This window comes from Nyctibius grandis, chromosome 4 (assembly GCF_013368605.1).
Source record: "Nyctibius grandis isolate bNycGra1 chromosome 4, bNycGra1.pri, whole genome shotgun sequence".
Taxonomy (NCBI): Eukaryota; Metazoa; Chordata; class Aves; order Nyctibiiformes; family Nyctibiidae; genus Nyctibius; species Nyctibius grandis.
In genome coordinates this window covers 13,595,543-13,616,761 of record NC_090661.1, presented here as the reverse complement: position 1 = coordinate 13,616,761, position 21,219 = coordinate 13,595,543, and the positions used below count along the sequence as shown (strand labels likewise).

The following is a 21,219-nucleotide window of genomic DNA, read 5'->3' as shown; positions in this document are numbered from 1 at the left end:
TGTTGGGGGAAAAGGCATCTTTTAGTGATATGCTGTGAGCTTTCCTGAAGTGCCTGGACATATAAAAGTGGTTGGAGTTAACTAGTGTTTGGGTGGAAGATTTTAAAATTTTTCATTAGCAATTTGAACTGTCTGGTCTCCTGATCGTGCTGCAGGGAGGCAGCAGGGAACTGTGGTGGAAGGGCAGGAGTGGGGATGACAAAACCTCCCTCTTCCACTGGCAGGAAGTTGCTAAGGTGGTTCAATTGTATTGTGAAATACTATCCTACAAATATTTAATCCTAACTTGAATCATTCTACAAAACTGTAGGCTTTAGGCTTAATGGACTAGTTAACCTGGGTGTATCTCCATGTTAAACAAATCTTTTAAGAGGAAGAACATGGAGAACTTGCCTTCCTCAGGCTTTCTACCTGGCTCTTTCTGCTGAACTGTGGTCCAAGTCCATGTCTGCTTCCAAGTTACTATAAACCTACACAACTGATAATCGTGCCTGGCATTGCAGGCATTGTAGAGAACTGAAACGTAACAGTAAAGGTGGGAAAAGGTTTTTACGAGCTAAGATGGATCTTTACGTACTGCTTGCAGAATAAGAAGGGTATTGACTTTAGAAATTCATTACCTTAGCTTGCTTTATAGTCCCAGGGCTCGAACATTTTCAGGTATTTAAAATGTGAAGTAGGAATTGACATTACTAAAATCCACTGGAGTTGCTGAAGTGAGGCTTTGTTTTACTGGCTTGTTTGGGCTAGAAAAACTTCTTACTGCATTAATGTAATTGTAAGGGTCCAAATGTCTGTAACCTAGGGCAGACGATCTGAAAAGTCCAATTAACAAGCAATTCGTTTGCAATTTCAATGTATTTTGAAATTTCTGATTTGACATGAATACCTGAACTCTCCTCAAGAGTTTCTTTGCCATGGAATTAACTTTTCCAATCCGCATTTCAGTTCTGCCAGTACGTTCCTGAAGAAGTTGTGAAGTAGCTTCTTTCTTAATAGACTGTAAATGCCCTAGACATGGGTGTCATTATAACCTCTAATCTGAAGTCTGTTGCTGACTGTGTTTTAGTTATGTTTTAAGTTACTGAAGTGAAGAGCTATTTAATTGATTCGAAGTCTTACCCTGTTACTGTACTTACAACTCAAAAGCTCTTACATTACACCATATATCTTGAGGTGTTCTAATGATGTCACGCGTATGAGAAAAAGGTATTCCAGTAACTTTCTGCCTCACCAGAGGATTTTTTGAGTAACCTTACTTTCTTTTCACTTGCAGCTATGTTCCCATTATCTGGTTATACGCGCATCCTAAAATCAGATACGCACTTTTTCAGAGATCACGGGCTTCTTGAAGTAAAAACTGAGTTAATCCTGAAGAGCTTGTATGAGCTGCTATGTTGAAAACTGTCTGAACCTGATAAAATATTATGGATTAAAAGATACTGTGTAGCAAATATTTTAAACATTCCTTGAATTGCAAGTGGCCAAGACCAGGAAGATTCAGTACTTGGTGTGTTCATAGTTCTTGCACATATTTACTGTGAAGCAAAAATGAAATGAAGACTCATCTATGCTTGCAGTATAGAGTACATTAGAGTCAGACATGTTTCAACTTGAGAAATTGCATAGCTGCCTTCAAAGAACTTTGTAGGTGCTTACTGGCATTAAAAGGTATTAATTCAAGGCGTTACAGAGAAGTCTTAACAGACAGTGAAGTGTACGTTCTCTGATCTTGAGTAATGAAAACTGCATCACCAGAAAGTAGTCAAGAGGCCAAAGTTTAATGCATGTATTGCTTAAAACAGGTCTCTGTGAGTGTACTTGATATGTGGTGTGGTTTGATTTGGAGAAATTTAATGAGAATTATAAATCGGAGGCAAATGTTTGCAGGCTGGTGAGCTGCTAATACTGAGTTGATGTACAGTATGGAGTGCTATAAGCTAGTAACTGAAAGAAGACATAAACGCAGTGCAGATTCAGTTTGAGTGTAGAAGGTGAAAGCTGTTTTAGAAAAAGTATCAATCTGCTGTTTTTTAAGGAAGGTAGTATTTAAAAAGATGTTCTCATGCATTTCGAAATACATATCAGAAAACCCCACTCTCATCAGTATTCATGTTATATGCATGTAACCGTACCCACTCTGTCCATAATTCAAGTGTTGAGGCTGCAGTAACGCTTTACAACAGTTGCCCTAACAGTATGTTTAAGCTTGGCAGGATGTTAGCAAAAAGGCATGTCATCTTTTTCAGTGAAGTAGTTGTAATAGTTATTCGTTAAACCTCTGTGATTTGAACATGCACTGAGAGGCTGCCAGAGTTATGTTTCAAAGACACTTTCCCAAGCAAATTTTACCTCTCTCAGTGGATTCTTAGGTGTTGTCGTCCTCCCCCCTGAATTTTGTAATTATCTGTTTAGCAGTAGAAACTTCAGATTTCTACCTGTAAGCTCGAGCTGTTTTGTAAGTCATTCCGTGGGTGCTAGCTTTGAGGGAGAAAGTAAAGGAGATTCTTTCCTGTGCTGCTGCAGCCCAGGTGGGGCTGGGGAAGGTAAAGCTGCCTTATTATAGGTAACAATTAGGGGAAGACCAAAAACTAACTGTTTTTGGGAGTCTCGAAAAGTGTAGAGCTGATGGATGTTCCCTTTCAGAGCACGTAATTCAGTTTGATTTGAGTGTTTCCATCTTCCTGACTCTTAGTCCACTGTGTGACGTGCACAAGTTGATGCTCCAGAACCAATGTGGCTCTTAAATCCCTGATGCGAGTCAGTCCTGCTGAACTGGGGATGAAATCTGTGGAATTTCCTGGCATACGGCTATCTAGAGAAACATCATTGGAAATGAGTGTGTTTATGGTTACGAAGTTCAAGTGTTCATTTAGTAAATACGAAAATTAAAGGTGCGTAGACAGAATTCAGATGTGTATTAGTATTCAGATTGAAGACACTTTACCCTCTGTACCCTTTCTCCCCTTGCTCCACCCATGTTTCCCAACTCATCTTAATTCATGTTTCCCAATGCCTGTGGGGGAAGCAAAGTTAGTTTTGCTTTTAGGTACTTTGAGTGGCGACCACTACAAAGCCCATAAAGAAAAAAAAGCTTTGTTATATTTAGCTTTGTGCAATAAATGTGCCTATGCACTGAACACAGATTTCTTAATAGTTTTATTTTTCTGATGCACTTGTTCAGTGATCACTGTGTATGGAAGGGCAGGGAGTGGAGAGAGGGGGAGAAAGGAGTATGTGGCCATAAAATAGGACTAATTTGTGCTTTGTTTAGTATTTCCAGACCAAGCACAAGCTCTTGACAATCCTTGCATTGCATAAAACAGTTAAGGGGAAGACCTAGGTATACTTAACAAAAGTCAGATGTTTATTTTTGTACCCTACCATATCTTATTCAGCATTTAAGATTTGTATCTCTTCTGTCTTTGAATTATGTGTTGGGTGATAATCTAACAGATGCACTCTGAGGCTGCCATGGGTTATTCAAGAACTTTGCATTCTCCGTTATGATTTTCTTCAACAGAACCATTAGGATTTGATTAAGCAGGCGCTTAATCATAAATCAGTATTATAGGTATATGTAATGCTAGTTCTTCAGGAACAAATAAAAGCTTTTCAACTTGTGTATTAACTTCCAAAGGGTTTAGCTTGTATATGGCTCATGGCATCTGTCTTTCACTATAACTTTCTTTGGTTTAATCCTCTTCTCTCTTGGTGTCTCAGTTTTCACTGTTCATGAAGTTATCAAGTGTTTCACATCACTGGATAATTGCAGTAATTGTGGTTACAAATGATATCTGTTTCCCTGGATAGCCATAACAATGCTGGCAGGACACATTAGAACAGTGGGAAGCAGTGTAAATTGAGGGAAGCATCACTGATTGCTTACAAGCGCTGACTATCTTTTAGTTTATATTTTTCAGAAGAAAAGAACAGGTGCTCTTACTGTTTGTATAATTAAAATAAAGTAACTCCTAAAGATTTGTATGAGTATGGGATAATTGGAGGAGGGTACACCTGGCCTTCTGTAGCACGATCCAGTGTTTTATTCATTCTCTCTGCAGTCTGGTCTTTATCAGCAGAATTCTAGACCTTTGGTCCCCCACTCTCCTCAATGTTCAACACCAAAATACTTCCCCTTGTTCTACAAAGCATGATTGTTTATACCAGCAAAGCAGGCTCAATGCTATCTCAAGCACTTCTGTTTGAAATGATGCTGGGTTGCTATGGGTAGCTCCTGCAGCCTTTCGACAGTGTTCGTGCAGTGCCCAAGCCCTTTGCAGAGGTGGCACTCCCTGCTCTCTACCCCAGCAGCATCCATGTCCTGCTCCCCAACACCAACCAATTAGACCTGTGTGGAAACATCAGGTCCTCATGAACCACGTGCTCTTGGGGAGGTATATGTTAAGTATTTAACAAGCTTGTCAAAGGCTATGTAATCAGTTGTGTGCTTTCGTTTGTTTGGTTGGTTTTTTTTCTGTGACCCAAGTACATCGGGCTCTGCAAAATACTAAACTTGTATGTTTTGCTGTGTCTGTTCCTTTATTCTGGAATGCAGTCTGGGTTTAAGTTTGCTTCCAGAAGTCACGCTTTTTCCTGCATGTTTTCCTTGTCTTCTAGCCAGCCAACTCAAATATTTCTAAAGAAATTACTTTAGGAGCCTCCTTTGTCATGTGAAAGGAGGTTCTTCAGTTAATCTCTTCAGGTGCTGAGGCCCTAGGTGCTGCTTTGCTTAATTACCAAGTCTGCTGGGCAGGTTGGTTCTGGATCAGGGCCAGCATAGTGCTTGAGCATGGTGGCAGGTTACTGCCACCTGTCCTTTAGGAACATGTCTGTGGTGACATTGAACTTGTTTGTGCTCCTATAGGGACAGAAATGTATGTTAAAGCTCCTTGAAATAGTCTCTAAGCTCAGCATGGAGGAGGGCACAACGATCACTCTGGTCATGTTAGTATAGACTTGGCTGCTGTGTCACTCCTCTTAGGTAGAAGAGCTGAAGGAAGAGGCTGTAAGATTTCAATGGGTGGCAAAACAGTGAAGGTTATGCACCAATTTATGCGGTCAGTCATTTAGATCTTAATTCATGGTCTAAGAAAGCTTTTACCATGTAGCCAAGTACCTCAAACAGAAAGGTGTTTTTCTTATGGTCCTACTGACTGGCCAGGGCACTATAGTTCTGGTCTTAAACTCTGGCGCTGACTTTGTCTATGACTTGGAACAAATGTCAGAAATATTAATTCAAATGAAGAAAAATGTTTAGAAGAGAACTTGGTCACATTTCTGTCTTTCTGGATTAAGTAATTCTGATCTGATCAATGTGGTGTGTGATAGGGCTGTAGTTGATACTATTAATTTGTTCTGTGCCCATGGTGTGAAGACGTGAATTGGACTTTACATCTGTCAAGTGGGACAGGAGCAAACAAATGGTGCTGATGAAGTGTAGAGGAAATGAGGAGGAAGCTAGAAAAGAGATGATAATGTTAGCGGTAGTCAAAGGAGAAACTGCCAGAAGAAATACGCTGTCAAGTAGCACTTAGAGCCTAGGAGATGTCTTGGGATAATGTATTTCAGGTATTTGGGAATGTAATAAAGTCTAAAGCTGAAGCTTTGATGTGTAGCATTCACCAACATGTCCGTTTTAAGTTCTAACTTACAAATTATAGCTGGGAAGGATTTTTGGGCTATTTGCAATGCTGAAATTGTAGATGTTATTTAAATCCAGAGCTGGTCTGTAACTTCAGCTGGAGGGTGGAAACCCTTCTATTTCCTTGCCTTCACTGGGTTGAAACCAAAAATTTAAGCATGTGGAAAAAATTTAAATGAGCAACCAGTGACTCTTTGAAACATTCAGTATATATTTAGTAAATATAAATGGAGATTATAGACACAGCAAGGATGAATACATATTTTGTCATGTACCACTCCTTTAACTTACTCATAGTGGTGTGCTTTCGCTGTGCTGGGCTGCCTTGTGTTGCATGCCCTTCAAGCTTTGTGTAAAGATAAACAGAAGCACATTATGCAACCAGCCTCTGGACTGGAGCTTTTGTAGCAGCTCCCTGTTGATAGCATCTGACTTGTCTCTCCAGAAAGTAACCCAGTGGCTTTTCTGCTTGTGGACTGTCGATGACCTTATGCAGCTTTTCTTATTTACTCTTCATAACTGCTATGAAACTTCACAGGGGTTCTCCGTCTTTCCGTGTAAGATGTCTTCACTTAGGTAGTTGTTTTTATTAATTTATGAAGTGGGACTCCTGCGCTTGTAAGAAAGTCCAGCTAATGGAAGAGTTCCTTTATGTGTGTTAAAGGCAGCATAACCAAGGGGGAAGATGACAATCTGAAAGCAGTTTTTTCACATGTTCTCCTTGCCAAAAGACTTGAGTGATGGCAACAGTGATTTAGGGATTACTGTTACCTTAAATGGAGAAAGACTGCTAGAGCAGTATTCAGTACAGCAGTGTCATCGTTCCTGGGCACCGCAAGTAGAAACTCCTGCAAAGGTCAGGACATTGTGTTTGAAATACCTTTTAAGATGACAAGTGTGTGTATAGGAAGGGATTGTGGTGGTGGGTTGCCCAACTGCAAATGATGTAGGTGGTGTGGGGATGGCGGTGTTGTGTTTTGTTTTGTTTTCTTCTGCAAAAGGCCTTGCGTCCTTGGCAGGCTTTCCCGTCTCTGGACTTGATTGCCTCAGCAGTCTTAGAAAGAGGAAACCTAGAAAACTCGTTGCATAATATTTTGGGTAAATTGAATGGTTGATGAGACTACTGGGCTTGGCTTCTCATTTCCCTTCTAGGAGGTGGGTGGAAAGAGCCTTGATTTTTCTAGTGATTAAGGGAGTGGTGTAACAGAAGAGAAAGTTCAAGTTACTATCTTCATAGAAGCAATTTAGTTTCTTCTAATTACGTCCTGCAGGCAGTGGCCATCTGTGGTGGAGCCAGCTGAATGAGGCTTAGCTCCTGCGATTCATCATAGAAACTCACCTGCTTTTAGAAGAGTGGATCTGACAACGTGGTCTGTAATGGGTTACCCTAGAGAGTGGCCCAGTGTGTTTTGTACCAGCCGGCACCCAAGACACCTGTTATAGCTTTCTAGTATTTTGTAGTTTAACAGGGCAACTGCTTTGGAGCATTAGGACTTGCACATACAGCTTTCATAAAGGAGGCAGCAGTAGGCAGGCCTGGGTATTCAAACACTGTGGCCTGTGCATGCGCCTCTAATTTGTCTGGACTTGGCGTCAGTTTAAAACCAGTAGGTTGGCGGTGGTTTGCATCTGCTGGAATTGCGCTCCTGTTAGTCTTTTAAGCAGTTCTGCCACAAACTCCTTGACCTCTACAAAGCTATGTACACTGGTGTATGGTCTTGGGCTTGCTGGGTGTGCAGGCACCTTCCCGCTGTTGCAAGACGGCGTTCAGAAGTAAAGGTACAGCCTCACAGAGTCTTTCAGGGTATGCTCTGCCATCCCTTAATTCTTTAAACACTGTCTGTATAGCAGCAGTAAGGTCCATTTCTGCTCAGATTGATAAATACTGTCTCTGCTACATCTAATTTTCATAAATCAACCCTGACTGAATAAGGCCTGCAAACTGCGGTTGATGTGCTCCCTGTGGCAAATAATCCCAGTGCAATTTGGGAAGACTCCTTCAAAACCAGCAGCTATTTCAGGCACATTAGTTTAGTCCAGTGCCTGGAGGTAAACCACAACACTAATTGCCTTGCAAACCTCTCCTGTAGCGGCTGTGACAGCAGATTTGGCAGTGTGGCTCCATGGGAGGGAAGAAATTGCTCCTAAGAGGCTTGTTAGATGGGGGAGCTCTGGTGTCTGCTCATTCTGAATTTGAGATGTGGCTGGTGCTGGATCAGGGCATCTTAGTCTTGATCACTTTTTTGAGGGAGGAACCATGCTCCATGTCTCTGTACCTAGTCTGGCACTCTTGCTTTGTGTGTAGTTTCCTTTTTTTAAAATAAAGAAAACAAAAAGCAAACCAAAAAGGGTGAGGGAATCACAGAAATGCCCTGGAGATTACAGAACATACTGCAGTTCTTGGCCCTTGGACAGGTAATAAGGCGAACATGAAGAATCCCTCTGAGATTATTATGGTTTTCTTTTCTGACCTCTCTCAGTGAAAGATATTGCCCTTGTTGGATGAAAACTTGCTCCTTTAGGTGGTCTACTAATACTGATTCATGAGAGTGAAATAAATTGATTCCAAATTCTCCCTTTTATTTAAAACTTGGCATGGTTTACAGCTTTATAGATGTAAAGGGTCAGGCGGTAACTGGCTTCTGCAGGACAGAGAAATGAAAGTTGAAACCGGAGAGGAATAGGGAGTAACTTCAGAGTGCGTGCTATATCTTCCCAGTTAGAACCCTGAATTTCTAGATACACTGATAGTCACACCATGTGTTAGTCACCTAATTTTTTTTTTTAATAAATATCACATTCTGTTTCCTTAATGAAGCATAGGACTTAAATCCCCTCCCTTGTGATCATCCCTTCTGAAGTCAGATTCTGTAAACGACTTTATTTACACATATGTATGTTCACATAAGTGAATTTTTCTTTCATCTTTCAAAGATTGTCAAAGGCCACAGAAGACTTGAGACCTAATTTATATATAGTTTATGAATAAATTCATTCCTCAAAAACTGTGTTCTTAAGCTCCTGGATAACACTCTGTGAATCATGGATACAGGCAAAAGGAAAGACAAGAACAGTATTGAAGGCTGTATTTTTTCCTCTTTAAATCTTGAGAAGCAAGGTGAAGGGATGATTTGCAGTCAGAACAGCATATTCTGGGGGCTTGTTCTGTGGTAAGGTGTTATGCTGTCTGCAAATAGTCACTCTTCTGCTGCAAAACCTGGACTTGTGTGTGTGCTTCATTCATGATCCCATAGCTGTTGGTTTGTTTGGGTTTTGGTTTGTGTGGGTGGGGTTTGGGAGGGGTTGGAGGGGGGAGATTGCTTAGCCTGCGTAAATGCCCTAAAACAATGAAGAAACCGTTTCTTACCCAGAAATGAGCAACTTGACTTACATGAAACACTGTGAGAAAGGAATGAATTACCGCATCTCATGTGTCACAGGTGTCTCTGGTGGGACAGAGTGCTAGGATTTTATACTCCTCAGAGAGGAACATGGTGGTTTTAATGTTATTTCTATCTAAAGGTCACTGGTTACACAGTGGTGCTGCTGAGACTACTGTGTGGGTGTATCCTGAGAGGACAGTTTACTGATGTCTACCTGAAATGCAAAGGAGGTGTGCAGAGCTGTTCAGTGTCTCTGTTTGAGGGGTCAGGAGTTTTTCAGTATGGTGCCAAATCTAAATGAATAAACAGCAACCTGTGCGTACTCTTCCTGTAGCCAGCTGCACGCTGGTGAGGTTGTGGTATATGAGCATAGGTTATATATAGTATACACACCTGGTAAAGTGTGTTAACAGCTGGCGATGTGTTCCTCCCAATAACGCATCCTGCAGCTCGGTCGATGAGTTCTGCTGAGGAGGCCATGTCCGTGCTGTTAAACCAGAAACCTAGTGTGGGCATGTCCAAAAGGTGGGAGTCAGGTGGGAGCAGTCAGGATGAAGTACTGCAGCCAGCCCTCGTGGGCAGCTCCACATTGAAACGGAACAAGAACAAATACAACTGCATTAATAAAACTGTATGTGCAAGAACAGAGCTAGCTGTGTTCTGCACTGACAGGGATGTGTCTGGAGAAAATGAGCAGGCTAGTGCTGTAATTTCAGTTATGTCTTTTTTTTTTTTTTTTTTTCCTTTTTTTCCCTACCATGACATCTGTTAACTTGACTTTGGTAAGTCTAGGGGAACAGAGTGGTGTCTTGTTGGTATCTTGGAATTTGTGTGATGGGAAAGACGCTTCAGTGAGAACTATTAATTTTGTCATGAATAAGGACATGCACCCTATTTTTGGCTATATCTTCTTAATGCAAGAACAACGTCCTGTCCTGCCCCGTCTCCCCCCTCCCCCCCCCGTTTTGCTTCCCAGGAGTCAATATGTAGTTTTAAAGCATTCCTGTTTCCTCAAAGGCTTACAGAACTGAATAACATACACAGGTAGTACTCCTTCAGTTACTGTGATGTTCATCTGGGTGTGTACATGCCCGGTGTGCTTGATTTCTGAACAGTCAGAGTAGTACACGTCCCCAGTGCCTGTTGCATGGAGCACAGAGGGGGAGGAATTTCATCAGAGTTCAGATTTGTTATGGCAATGTGCTTATTTTGGGTTGAAGATAACTTTGCTATGACTGCATGAGAGCTAAAAATCCATCCTTTGAAATCTAAACTTGTCTTCTTCAGATAGTGTTGTTACCCTGGTATTCAATACCAGGTCACCCTAGAAAGACGTACTAGAATGTGCTTTGCTCTGCAGTTCGGGTGATAAGTAACAGACTGGCAGTATCTGGTGGAGCCTCGTGCATAGGCAATGGGTGACACAGGCGTTTCATGGCTTATTCTGCTTTCAGGAGTTGTCTTTTTGGAGGTTATATGTGCTTGAAGTCATTAAAACCAGGAGAGAAATCCTGGGAATAGGAATGATCCACTAAACGTTATTCAGCTTACAAACTAAGTGCTATTTGTGCTGTGTGGAGCTGTTGCTAGAAATAGTTATAAAACTGCTAGAGAATTCTAGAAACAGCTGGGAAAATCCTGGCACTTCCTAGAAATTACTGGCTCTGTGAGCGGGGGAGGAAATCCTGGAAACTTTTGAGAATTCCAAAAAAACTTCTAATCCCTACCAGAAGTTCAGAGAAACTTAGCAGTTACTAGAGGCCTTGAAAGCTGCTAGAAACTAAAAGTTTTTAGGGATTCCTGCTGGGAAATTCTAGGAGTTACCAGAAATCTCTAGAAAATACTAGAAATTCTGTGGGAATCCAGTAAATTCAGTGACGCTGCTAGTAATTTCTACAATTTATGAGCGTTTACTAGGACTAGGAAAGCTGCTACCTGCTGTCTTTTTGGATAGAGTGGCAAACAGCTGTACATGGGTAAAACCTGCTCATCTTCCCTAAGCTGTCAAGCATACAGTTTTAGCATCTTACTTGATGAGTGTCCTGTATGTGCTTGTCTCACTCACAAACTTGTTTTATTTTCTGCAGTCTTATTTTGTTACGGATTATGATCCAACGATTGAAGACTCCTACACCAAGCAATGTGTGATAGACGAAAGAGCTGCGCGCTTGGACAGTAAGTAGCCTCGCTAAAGTGTGGTACTAACAGCCGGTAGCTGTTGGTGCCTGTGCTTTACATCTGTATGCATAAAATGTAACACAGGTAAACAACTGTGCAGCGTGTGGTTTTTAAGTAAGTGTGTGGCTGATAAAAGCTAGCTACCTTCGTTTTATTAATGAGACACCCTGGATTTGAAGTGCTTATGCCTTATATATGTGTAAGTGTCTCTCTTTAAAGTAAATTTGGCATTTTTTTTAAGAATTATTCCCGAAGCCTTAGTGCCTACAAAACTAGGAGAATTTATGTAACTTCTGGCAGTTACCTGGGTGATGTGGTGGAAACACATTGCTTGGCTGTTGTGTGCTGCCTCTCCCAAGTGCCATATGAATGCTTTGCTTTAGAAGTTTCAGTTCTCAGTGATTTCTTTAAGGACAAACCAGCAATCCTCCCAACCCCCATCCCCAAGTCTCTCTAAGCATTTTCCAGTTGTTTCAGCTGGTTGTGAATTAGCAAAAGTCCAACAAACTTTGTTGTTCAGTTTGGTAGGTCTTGAATTGTTCAGTCAGTCCAAGAACTTGTTGGGAATCTTAGTAAAAATCCAGTAGTATTTGTGAAAAGTGATTTCTGCTTAGTTACGATTTACAGGAGAGGCTCTCACAATATCCTATTAGGAAGGATTTTTTTTCTCAGTCTATAAGAACATGAACTGTAGTAATCAGTGTTTTGCTTATATTCAGTTCTGGATACAGCAGGACAAGAAGAATTTGGAGCCATGCGTGAACAGTACATGAGGACAGGGGAGGGTTTTCTGCTTGTTTTCTCAGTCACTGATAGAGGAAGGTAAGCCTGATGTCAAGTTATTAAAACAAACAAGTTGTAATTAATTTTAAACTGCTGCTTATCCTTTATTGAAATAATCTCAAACAGAAACATTACGTATGCGTTCACTGTTAGATTCTGTGGTGTGATGCTCTTTCAGCACTGATGAAAACCCATTTTAAACCAATCACTTGCTGAAAGTATCTGTCTCTTGCAATAGATGACTTGAAAGTATACACAAAAAAATGACAGCTAGATTCAAGCTCTGCATTACAGTCCAGAATACTGGTTTCTTGGAAGTGACAGAAATTTAAACTAAGGGCAACATGCTATCATGTCTGATTAGTTCTTAGAAATATCCCCTTGCCGTGTGCTCGTCAGCGTTGAGCGGCTGGCTCTGCACTTCTGAATGGGTGTATCCCATTCAGAGTATGTCTCAGCAGCCTTGTACAGTCAGTGCTCGCTCTGCTTGCTCCCATGAATTGACTAGAACCTGCATAACTGATTGACCAGAGAGCTGAGATGAAACATATCTTTCTAGAAGCTCACGGAGCTTGGTCAGGTAGCCTCCTGATCATTGTACGAGTAGAACACTGCCATGTATATACAGACAATCACTTAATATTTTGGCTGTGATCTTCCGTCGTTATGCTTATCAGATATGTAGTAATAAAGGAGAAGTGCTCAGGGACCTGTCCTTCCACTTGTTTCGAGTTGCAACAGAAGAGCAATAAAATGACAAAAAAAAAAATTGTCTGTGATTTTGCCCCCCTTACAGAGTCAATCTAGGCTCTAATAAATTATTTCTTATCTTGTTAACAGCTCTATCTATAATGAGAATTAAGAGAAATAGTCTATGGAGCATGAGCGTGTTTCCATTAGATCTGTATCTCACAATCAAGAACGCTGCTAAATGTATAAATTCATCTTGAGGTACTGTTCAGAAGAGACTCACACTTCTGTCAGAGATCTGGGTCTGTGGATTTAAGACATACTGAGCACTTCTGTTAACATAAATATTTTCGTTACAGAGGACGGTAAATTTTTTTGAAGTTGTTATGTGAACTCCTTGACTTGTCTAAAAATCTTAAGTTTTGGTTTGCTCTTCTGGCTAAGGGTCTGATTTGATTTTAACCAGGTCTTGACTCATTAAACCTGCATATCGCTTTCCTCTCTGAAATCCTTCCAAGACTTCTGAAGAGCAGAGTTTTCATTTTTGTTCTGATAACCATTTGATTCAAGACTTACCTCGCCTGTCAGTGAAGATCTGCTAGTGGTGTCTGTCCTGCTTGTATGGTGGAAAGTAATTCTGAAGCAAGAAGAAATCTAGATGACTTAGTTGATAACTTTAAACTCTCTTCTTCCAGTTGCTACAGATTTCCTAGTAGACTATTAAAACAGCATATCTAAATGGAGGTCCAGCTATGCTCAGTGGCATACCTTCCTTCTAAATTCACCTTTCTTCTCATGATTGCTTTATATGGATGAGGTGGATTGGCATTGTCATGTCTGACTAGTAATTTTTTTTTAATGCAGCTTTCTTACTGATGCTCATCTTAGATTTACAAACTAAAATTTAAAAGCAAGTGTAAATGGCTTCAGACCATACACGCAGAATTAAATACAGTGCTTGGGAAATCTGTGCTCTAAAGGATATGTGATTGTCTGCAAGCATCTGTGCTGAAGCTCCTTATGTAGTGATGTAGCTTTTTTTCCTCCAAAAATCCTTGTTTAGGACAGAATTAGCTTGTTTAATATACTGCCCTTGGAGAAGCTTTCTGCTTCACTCAGCTTCCCTTAAGCACTGCTGGAATATTCCTTACTGTTTGAACAGCATCAGTACCTGATATAACTTAGTTGGTAACTGGAAAGCTTTCTGATCGTTTAGCCTTGCCTTTTTTCTGTTCTTCAAGATATAAATTTTTCCATCTTTGATAGCTTCCCTCAAAATTCCTAGAAGTAGCTATGGGGGTTGCCAGCTGCAATATTGATCACCAGGGTCTGTAGACTGTAGTTTAAATATTTTAGCCAGAGTTAAACTCCAAAGTCAACGTTTGTAGAATGGACTGTGGTTGCTTGGCTCTCTGCAACACATTGGCATCCGGATCCCTCTAGATGCAAGACACAGTAAGTGTTCTGCTTACTCTGCAGCCCCACCCGAGTCCAGTGCATAGCACACTGCTAACTTGAGGATTTTTTTTAGTTTGAGTATTGAATGATTCTCTTAACTGCTCATGCTGTGACAGTGGACTCTTTGGTGGAGTGCCTGCAGCTGTCTGCTTGTGTGGCATGACAGGGCAAGCCCAAATAGGTGACTCATCATTTCTGAACTTCTTCAGAACCTGAGAATCTATTAATTAGTATGCTGATGTTCTACATTTTTTTTTTTTTCAGTTTTGAAGAAATCTATAAGTTTCAGCGACAAATTCTTAGAGTGAAAGATCGCGATGAGTTTCCTATGATTCTAGTCGGTAATAAAGCAGATCTGGACCACCAAAGACAGGTAATTCATTTGCTATTAGTTACTGCTCACTTTCTGCTAGAAACTTTACAGTTTCCCTCCCAAAAATAGGAGTGGGAACAAGAAAAAATGAAAAAAAAATCATATCATACTAACTAATTCCAATGCAAGAAACTACACAACTACACTCAGTTTCTGTACATGAAGAATCTTAGAAGCATGATGGCATTCCACATACAGCACATCTTCTGTCTGACTCAGTGGGGTTATGTTGAGACCAAATCTATTCACATACAGAGTTGAGAGCTTTCTGTCATGACTTGATGACTCAGGCATGAACGTGTCTTAATTCCTCCATTCTGTTACTCACCATAGCACGCTGTGCCAAGGAGGGTGCGTTCCAGTACTAGCTCTAATGATCCTGAGACTTCAGTGCTGTTGCTTTTACCATTCACTGCTGTTACGTATAAATAAGTAGCCATTTGCTGTTTTCTATTTGGCCACTCATCTTCTGCATAACTGACTTAAAGCTTTAGAAGTTGGAAGTACAGCAACACAATTACTGGCATATTTGACAGCCAACATGGCTTCACCAAGGGCAAATCATGTCTGACAAATTTGGTGGCCTTCTATGACGGGGTTACAGCACTGGTGGATAGGGGAAGAGCAACTGATGTCATCTACCTGGACTTGTGCAAAGCATTTGACACTGTCCTGCACGACATCCTGGTCTCTAAATTGGAGACATGGACTTGATGGATGGACCACTCGGTGGATAAAGAATTGGCTGGATGGTGGCACTCAAAGAGTTACAGTCAACAGCTATATGTCCAAGTGGACACCAGTGACAAGTGGCGTTCCTCAGGGGTCGGTATTAGGACCGGTCCTGTTTAACATCTTTGTTGGCAACTTGGACAGCGGGATTGAGTTGTCAAAACTCAGCAAGTTTGCCGACGACACTGTGCAGTGTGGTCGACACACTGGAGGGAAGGGATGCCATCCAGAGGGACCTTGACAGGCTTGAGAGATGGGCCTGTGCAAACCACATGAAGTTCAACAAGGCCAAGTGCAAGGTCCTGCATGCGGGTTGGGGCAATCCCAAGCACAAATACAGGCTGGGTGGAGAATGGATTGAGAGCAGCCCTGAGGAGAAGGACTTGGGGGTGATGGTTGATGAGAAGATCAACATGAGCCGGCAGTGTGCGCTTGCAGCCCAGAAGGCCAACCGCATCCTGGGCTGCATCAAAAGAAGCATGGCCAGCAGGTTGAGGGAGGTGATTCTGCCCCTTTACTCTGCTCTCGTGAGAACCCACCTGGAGTACTGCATCCAGCTCTGGGGCCCCCAGCATAAGAAGGACATGGAGCTGTTGGAGCGAGTCCAGAGGAGGGCCACGAAGATGATGAGAGGGCTGGAGCACCTCTCCTATGAAGACAGGCTGAGAGAGTTGGGGCTGTTCAGCCTGGAGAAGAGAAGGCTCCAGGGAGACCATATAGCAGCCTTCCAGTACCTGAAGGGGGCCTACAGGAAAGTGGGAGAGGGACTTTTTACAAGGGCAAGTAGTGACAGGATGAGGGGAAATGGTTTTAAACTGAAAGAGGGTAGATTTAGATTAGATATTAGGAAGACATTCTTTCCTGTGAGGGTGGTGAGACACTGGCACAGGTTGCCCAGAGAAGCTGTGGCTGTCCCCTCCCTGGCAGTGTTTAAGGCCAGGTTGGATGAGGCTTTGAGCAACCTGGTGTAGAGGAAAGGTGTTCCTGCCCATGGCAGGGGGGTTGGAACTAGATGATCTTTAAGGTCCCTTCCAACCCAAATCATTCTATGATTCTATATTTATGTACCTTAAAATTAAAGCTTTGAAATGAGTAGATTTCAACCTCACCTCTAGTTTTATGAGAGCTTAAAAGATTTAATTTAGAATGATTTAAAGAAAGAGCTTTTAATTTGTTTTCCCTATTTACTCTTGATTTTCATGAATCAAACTGATTTGAGCTGAAATTAGGATAATCTTACTACATCAACAGGAAAGGAACAGGTGTCAAACTTGTATTCTTCTTCAGCAACTTATTTCAGAAATTTAGTATTTTCTCCTGAGACAGTAAGATGACTCCTAAAGCCTGGTAGCAAACACGTGATTGATTTTTATCTGAGTGTAAACTAAATATTACATAAACTGCTGTAATTATTTTAAGATTATCACAAGGAAAACACAGCTTTAGACAATAATATATTCTCAGATTTGTGTACCAGGACATGACTTAGTTTCTGTTCACAAGTGCTTACATAGGTTTTATTCTTTGCTAAATAAAATCTTTCTCTGTCAAAAAACAGTGGCTGGAGCCAGAAAATATTAGGCTCAAAACAAATAACATTGAAGAGTTTAGTCAGTTAGTACATTGTCGTTGAATGAATTTCTTGAATACTACATAAAACCTTCAGTACAAAAAAGTTCATTTTGGGTATGCTCCCTTGATTGTCACATCCTCTTTGCCCCTGAACCTGAGTAGAAAGATCGTGACAAAATTAAAACCTGTGCTGAAAGATATGTCTTAAAAGAAGATTTCACAGAAGTAGCTCACAAACTCATCAGCACTAACTTCTTGTACTCACACATGCAGAGAACTATCAGTCTGTCCCTGAGACAGAAGTGAAACTCTTTCACTCTTCAGTTGTCATCATGCCTCCATCAAAATACCTGAATTTAACCTGGCAGGTACTGGAACATAATGTACTGTATCTCATGTACAAATGTTGGCATGGAAACCATATAGGTGAAACTGAACGGTTCTGCAAACTGTAATTGCTGAAGGACAAACATCCAGATGCTTTCAGAGGGAAATAACATCATTGCTGTCAGCCCCAGTTCTCAGAGGATACCTGCAAATGTAGTTCATAATCCTGTAGATCCATTTCTAGCAACAGTTAGGATCTTTGTTCTCTCTCCCCCACTTTCCTGATGTTATTACACCACGTCTGTTTCTCCCTTAAAGGAAGAGGTGCCTGTCAGCTGTTTTCCTGCTGGTCGCTCTGTACCTGATTCCTAGCTGCTTTTTCAGATGGTAATGGGCTGGTACACATTCAAGCTCAAAGCAGCTGTTTCCAAATTGCTTAACTTTGCAGTTTTGCTGCTTATATCTGAACACAAATAAAAGCATGTGTCCCCAAAAGCTCCTTCTGCTTTTTATGACTACATTAATTGCCCTAATTGATTAGATGCTGACAAGCATAACTTCTGGTGCCATCACTCACACAATTTACATGCAAATTGGTGGATTTGTGACTACCATCATAAGTTGGGGCTTAGACAGCTGTAGCTGAAGTAGCACTTCTAGGTTTGCTGAAACAGCTAGTTATGTGTTCCTAACTCTTCCCTGCCCCTTCCCCGTCACGTGGTGTGTTTCAGTTAGCCTTATGTCAGTCTAAAGGAATGGTTTGGGGATGCTGAGCTGACATAATTGGTCACCAGAAGGGAGAGGCTCCACTCCCTCTTGACTTCACATTCCCACTCTTTCCTTTGCTGGCCCTAACTCTCACTTGAAGCACTTTAAGTTGAATCATCTCTCTAGATGGGGAGAAAAACAGATGAGCTGGAATAGCTTTCTGGGACCTGTGTGAGTTAAATCAGCTTGCAGAAAGATTGAGTGCCAGCACTCAAAGCATGGGAAGGGGTGGGACTGTGGCTTGGAGCGGAGCAGGGAGGAGCTGAGGTGGGGGGTAAGAAAGTGAGACCTCTCCTTTTGGCAGCAGCAAGCAGTTAGATGTTATCAGCTGGATGTTAAACGCAGCCAGAGTCTCTGCTCTGTTGGTGGAGTTGTTTCTGTTCCATCACATGAACTCTCGATGCAGGCATTTGTTCAGTGAGTTGGACCAGCTTGCTGATCTGGCTGAAAACTAGTCCTGCTACCACATCTCCCCAAGTATGGAAGAACTTCAGCCTGACAAGCAAGGTCATCCTGCTCTGGCTACAGGTTTACTGCACAGGCAGCCGCAATGGGAGGTCTGGGGACAAAGGCGAGCGTACTCCCTCACCTTGGTTTGGAGTGCTGGGGGGAGTGGGAACTGTGGGGTGTCCCCAGGCTGTAACTTGTGGGCACAAACGTGAGAAGTCCTAGTCCTCTGCACTTTTGCATTTTCAGTCTGCTGGTATGTCAAACCTCACTTGAGTTACTCTGTAAACCCGGTCAGCCAGGCTAGAGTGTCACACCGCAGTCCTTTCACTTATCTGGCAGTTCTTCAAGAATTTTTCTTTCTTAACTTGTTTAATCACAAATGTACATTTTTCAGCTTCAGAATTTAAGTAGTATTTTTAGAAATTCAGGAAGCTGGGTATGAGTTTTTAGAGCAAAACTACTTGCACTAGGCATCCGCCTTCTTTTCCTGAAAGACAGGAGGCAAACCAGTGGAATAAGAGAACATGTGCTACCTCTGGGAGTGTAAAACTAAGTTAAAGCAAGTAATTTAGTGTGTGTTTTGGCAAACAATACTCAATAAAATTAACACACAAATCTTCCTGGAGACCAAGAGAGTTAAATGTGTACAAAAGTTTTGGGTGTCTCAAGGGTCTGACCACACCTTTATGCAAGTAACTGTTTTGTAGTTGAAAACAGCACAGAGTACTATCATGATGATACCATAAATTTGGAAGCAAATGATGCATAGCTAATAATCCTTGTATGGTGGCAACTGTTTCTCGGGAAATACATGAACTGGGTTGTAGAGGAGAAGTGCACAGACCATAGTATGATCTTGATGAAGCATTAGGGGCATACCAAAGGTGTAGTCTAAAATGGTGGTGGATGTAATATACTATAGGTCAACTCACAGGTGTTTTTGGAAGAAGAGAGGTGAAATAGGAAGTCTGAAATAGCAATTTGTATGGCTAAATGGAGTTAAGCAGGCTGCTTGTAATTTTTCTCTCCTTTGTGGTATGGGAGGCAAAGTCCTTGATTAGGTTGACAAAGAAAAATGAGTTATTAGAGGATGAGAAAGCATTAATCTTTAGAATGTCCTTATATGATAAGAAATAAAGTTACCAGTGTTTCCAGATTCCCCAATCAGTCACAGGTTGGTGACCACGAAACCAAAATTGAAGCACAATCTTTTATCGCCCTTTCCTTAAAGTAAACGCTGGGTAGCAGTCTTTCTCTTAGATAGGTTAATTCCATACAACTCAAACACCACTGGATGTTTTACAGTAAGACAGTTCAGTAGAACACCAGATGTTTTAGCAATAACCGCTACTGATGGAGGAGTAGACTTGTCAGTGCAGGAAATGTACGATGTTTTGTAGATAACTGCTAGCTTAAACTGGGTCGAGTCTGATCATTCCCCAGATGGCACAGTTTCAAGGAAAATCCAAATTGCAACAGGAAAGTGCTTGGGTTTCACTAAATGCTAGTTTTTCCTTTTGCATCGTGACTGAACTAATACAGTGACTTAGTGCTAAGATTTTATGGCTGTATACAGTGATGCCTCTGTTCTTCTGGATGGATCCTACCGTCAGATCTTCCCATCGCTTGCCTGATTTTGAGCTTTATGGATACTGCATCAGATGTCTTATTGCTAGTTATTTGAATACGGCAAGTCAATCTCTTTGAATATGCATCAGTGCTTCATAACCACAGTTTGTGTGTACCAAAGTGACTTTTTATATGAGAAGAGGGACAAAATAGAATTAGTGGACAGTGAACTACCCCTACAGGAAAGCATTATAGCAGCCCACTGTGAGCATGAACTAGCAGCACTTACGGGTGGGCTGGTGAGGCAGAAAATCAGGATGATGGATGCACTCTTCAGGAGTGATGGAGCTCTCTGCAGGAGTGGGCCATGTTTCTGTGCAGGGAACACTGTAGGGTGACCACAAGGAAATAGAAATGGATTCCTCTCAGACCTGAGGAAGCACTTAACTGTTACCTGCTGATACAAGTACAACGTGGCCCTTAGTCCGCGTAAGTATCCAGGCAAAATACAGATGCAGTGTTAGGTTAGGCAGCCTTGTAGAGTTTCTTTAGGTGGAGGAGAGAATAGAAACTTGAGAAATTAATATATTTCTGACAGTTCTCAGATACAATAGTGAAGAAGGGCCATGTGAGAGATGTTCACAGGATTCCTGTGCAGATACTCAAACGGATACTCTTTCAGTAAGAGGAGCTGGGGAATAAGCTTTTCCATGTTTGACTTGCTCACTTCCATCTTCTAGTGTAGTGTTTAATTTGAGAAACTTTTACCAAATACTGAACAGCATGAATGTATGATATCCAAAACCAAACAGTACAATATCCTAAAACAAAGAATAAGCATTATAAGTGATTCCCGTTCATACTCAGCCCTAAGCTTACCAAAACTAACATATATTCACTGTAGAATCAACACACACGCACATGTACACACACAGTTACTACCAGAAGATCTGTGGTTCTCTTTATTTCTGTCAAAATAAAATACAGTGTTCTTTGAAGAAAACGAATGAAGTTTTTATTTTGCCAGTGAACTGTAGGAAGCTCTCCCATCACCCTTACTGAAAAGTCTGTCATGACACAGGTTTGACGTACTTAAGGAGGGAGGGAGAACATAAAGATGTGAATTAATATTTTTTTTTCAAGTATTTCTGTTTGTACTTACTACATTTCCCTCAGCTATGAAAATGGAACCGGTATGCTCTGGCCTCTTAATTTACAGCTTGGGTACTGCAAATGCTTCCTAATATGCCCAAAATCAAGTATTTTTTTTAAACTGACTTTGAGGTCAATAA

The 21,219-nt window shown here is 41.4% G+C and overlaps 1 protein-coding gene across 1 annotated transcript in view; it reads left to right on the top strand.

The window, feature by feature from the left end:
- RRAS2 (RAS related 2) overlaps positions 1-21,219 on the top strand; it is a 46,799-nt gene that overhangs the window by 21,328 nt on the left and 4,252 nt on the right. The window contains exons 2-4 of the mRNA XM_068398241.1: positions 11,115-11,202; positions 11,925-12,027; positions 14,401-14,509. Of these exons, the coding sequence (XP_068254342.1) occupies positions 11,115-11,202; positions 11,925-12,027; positions 14,401-14,509 (300 nt within the window). The remainder of the gene's footprint in view (positions 1-11,114; positions 11,203-11,924; positions 12,028-14,400; positions 14,510-21,219) is intronic.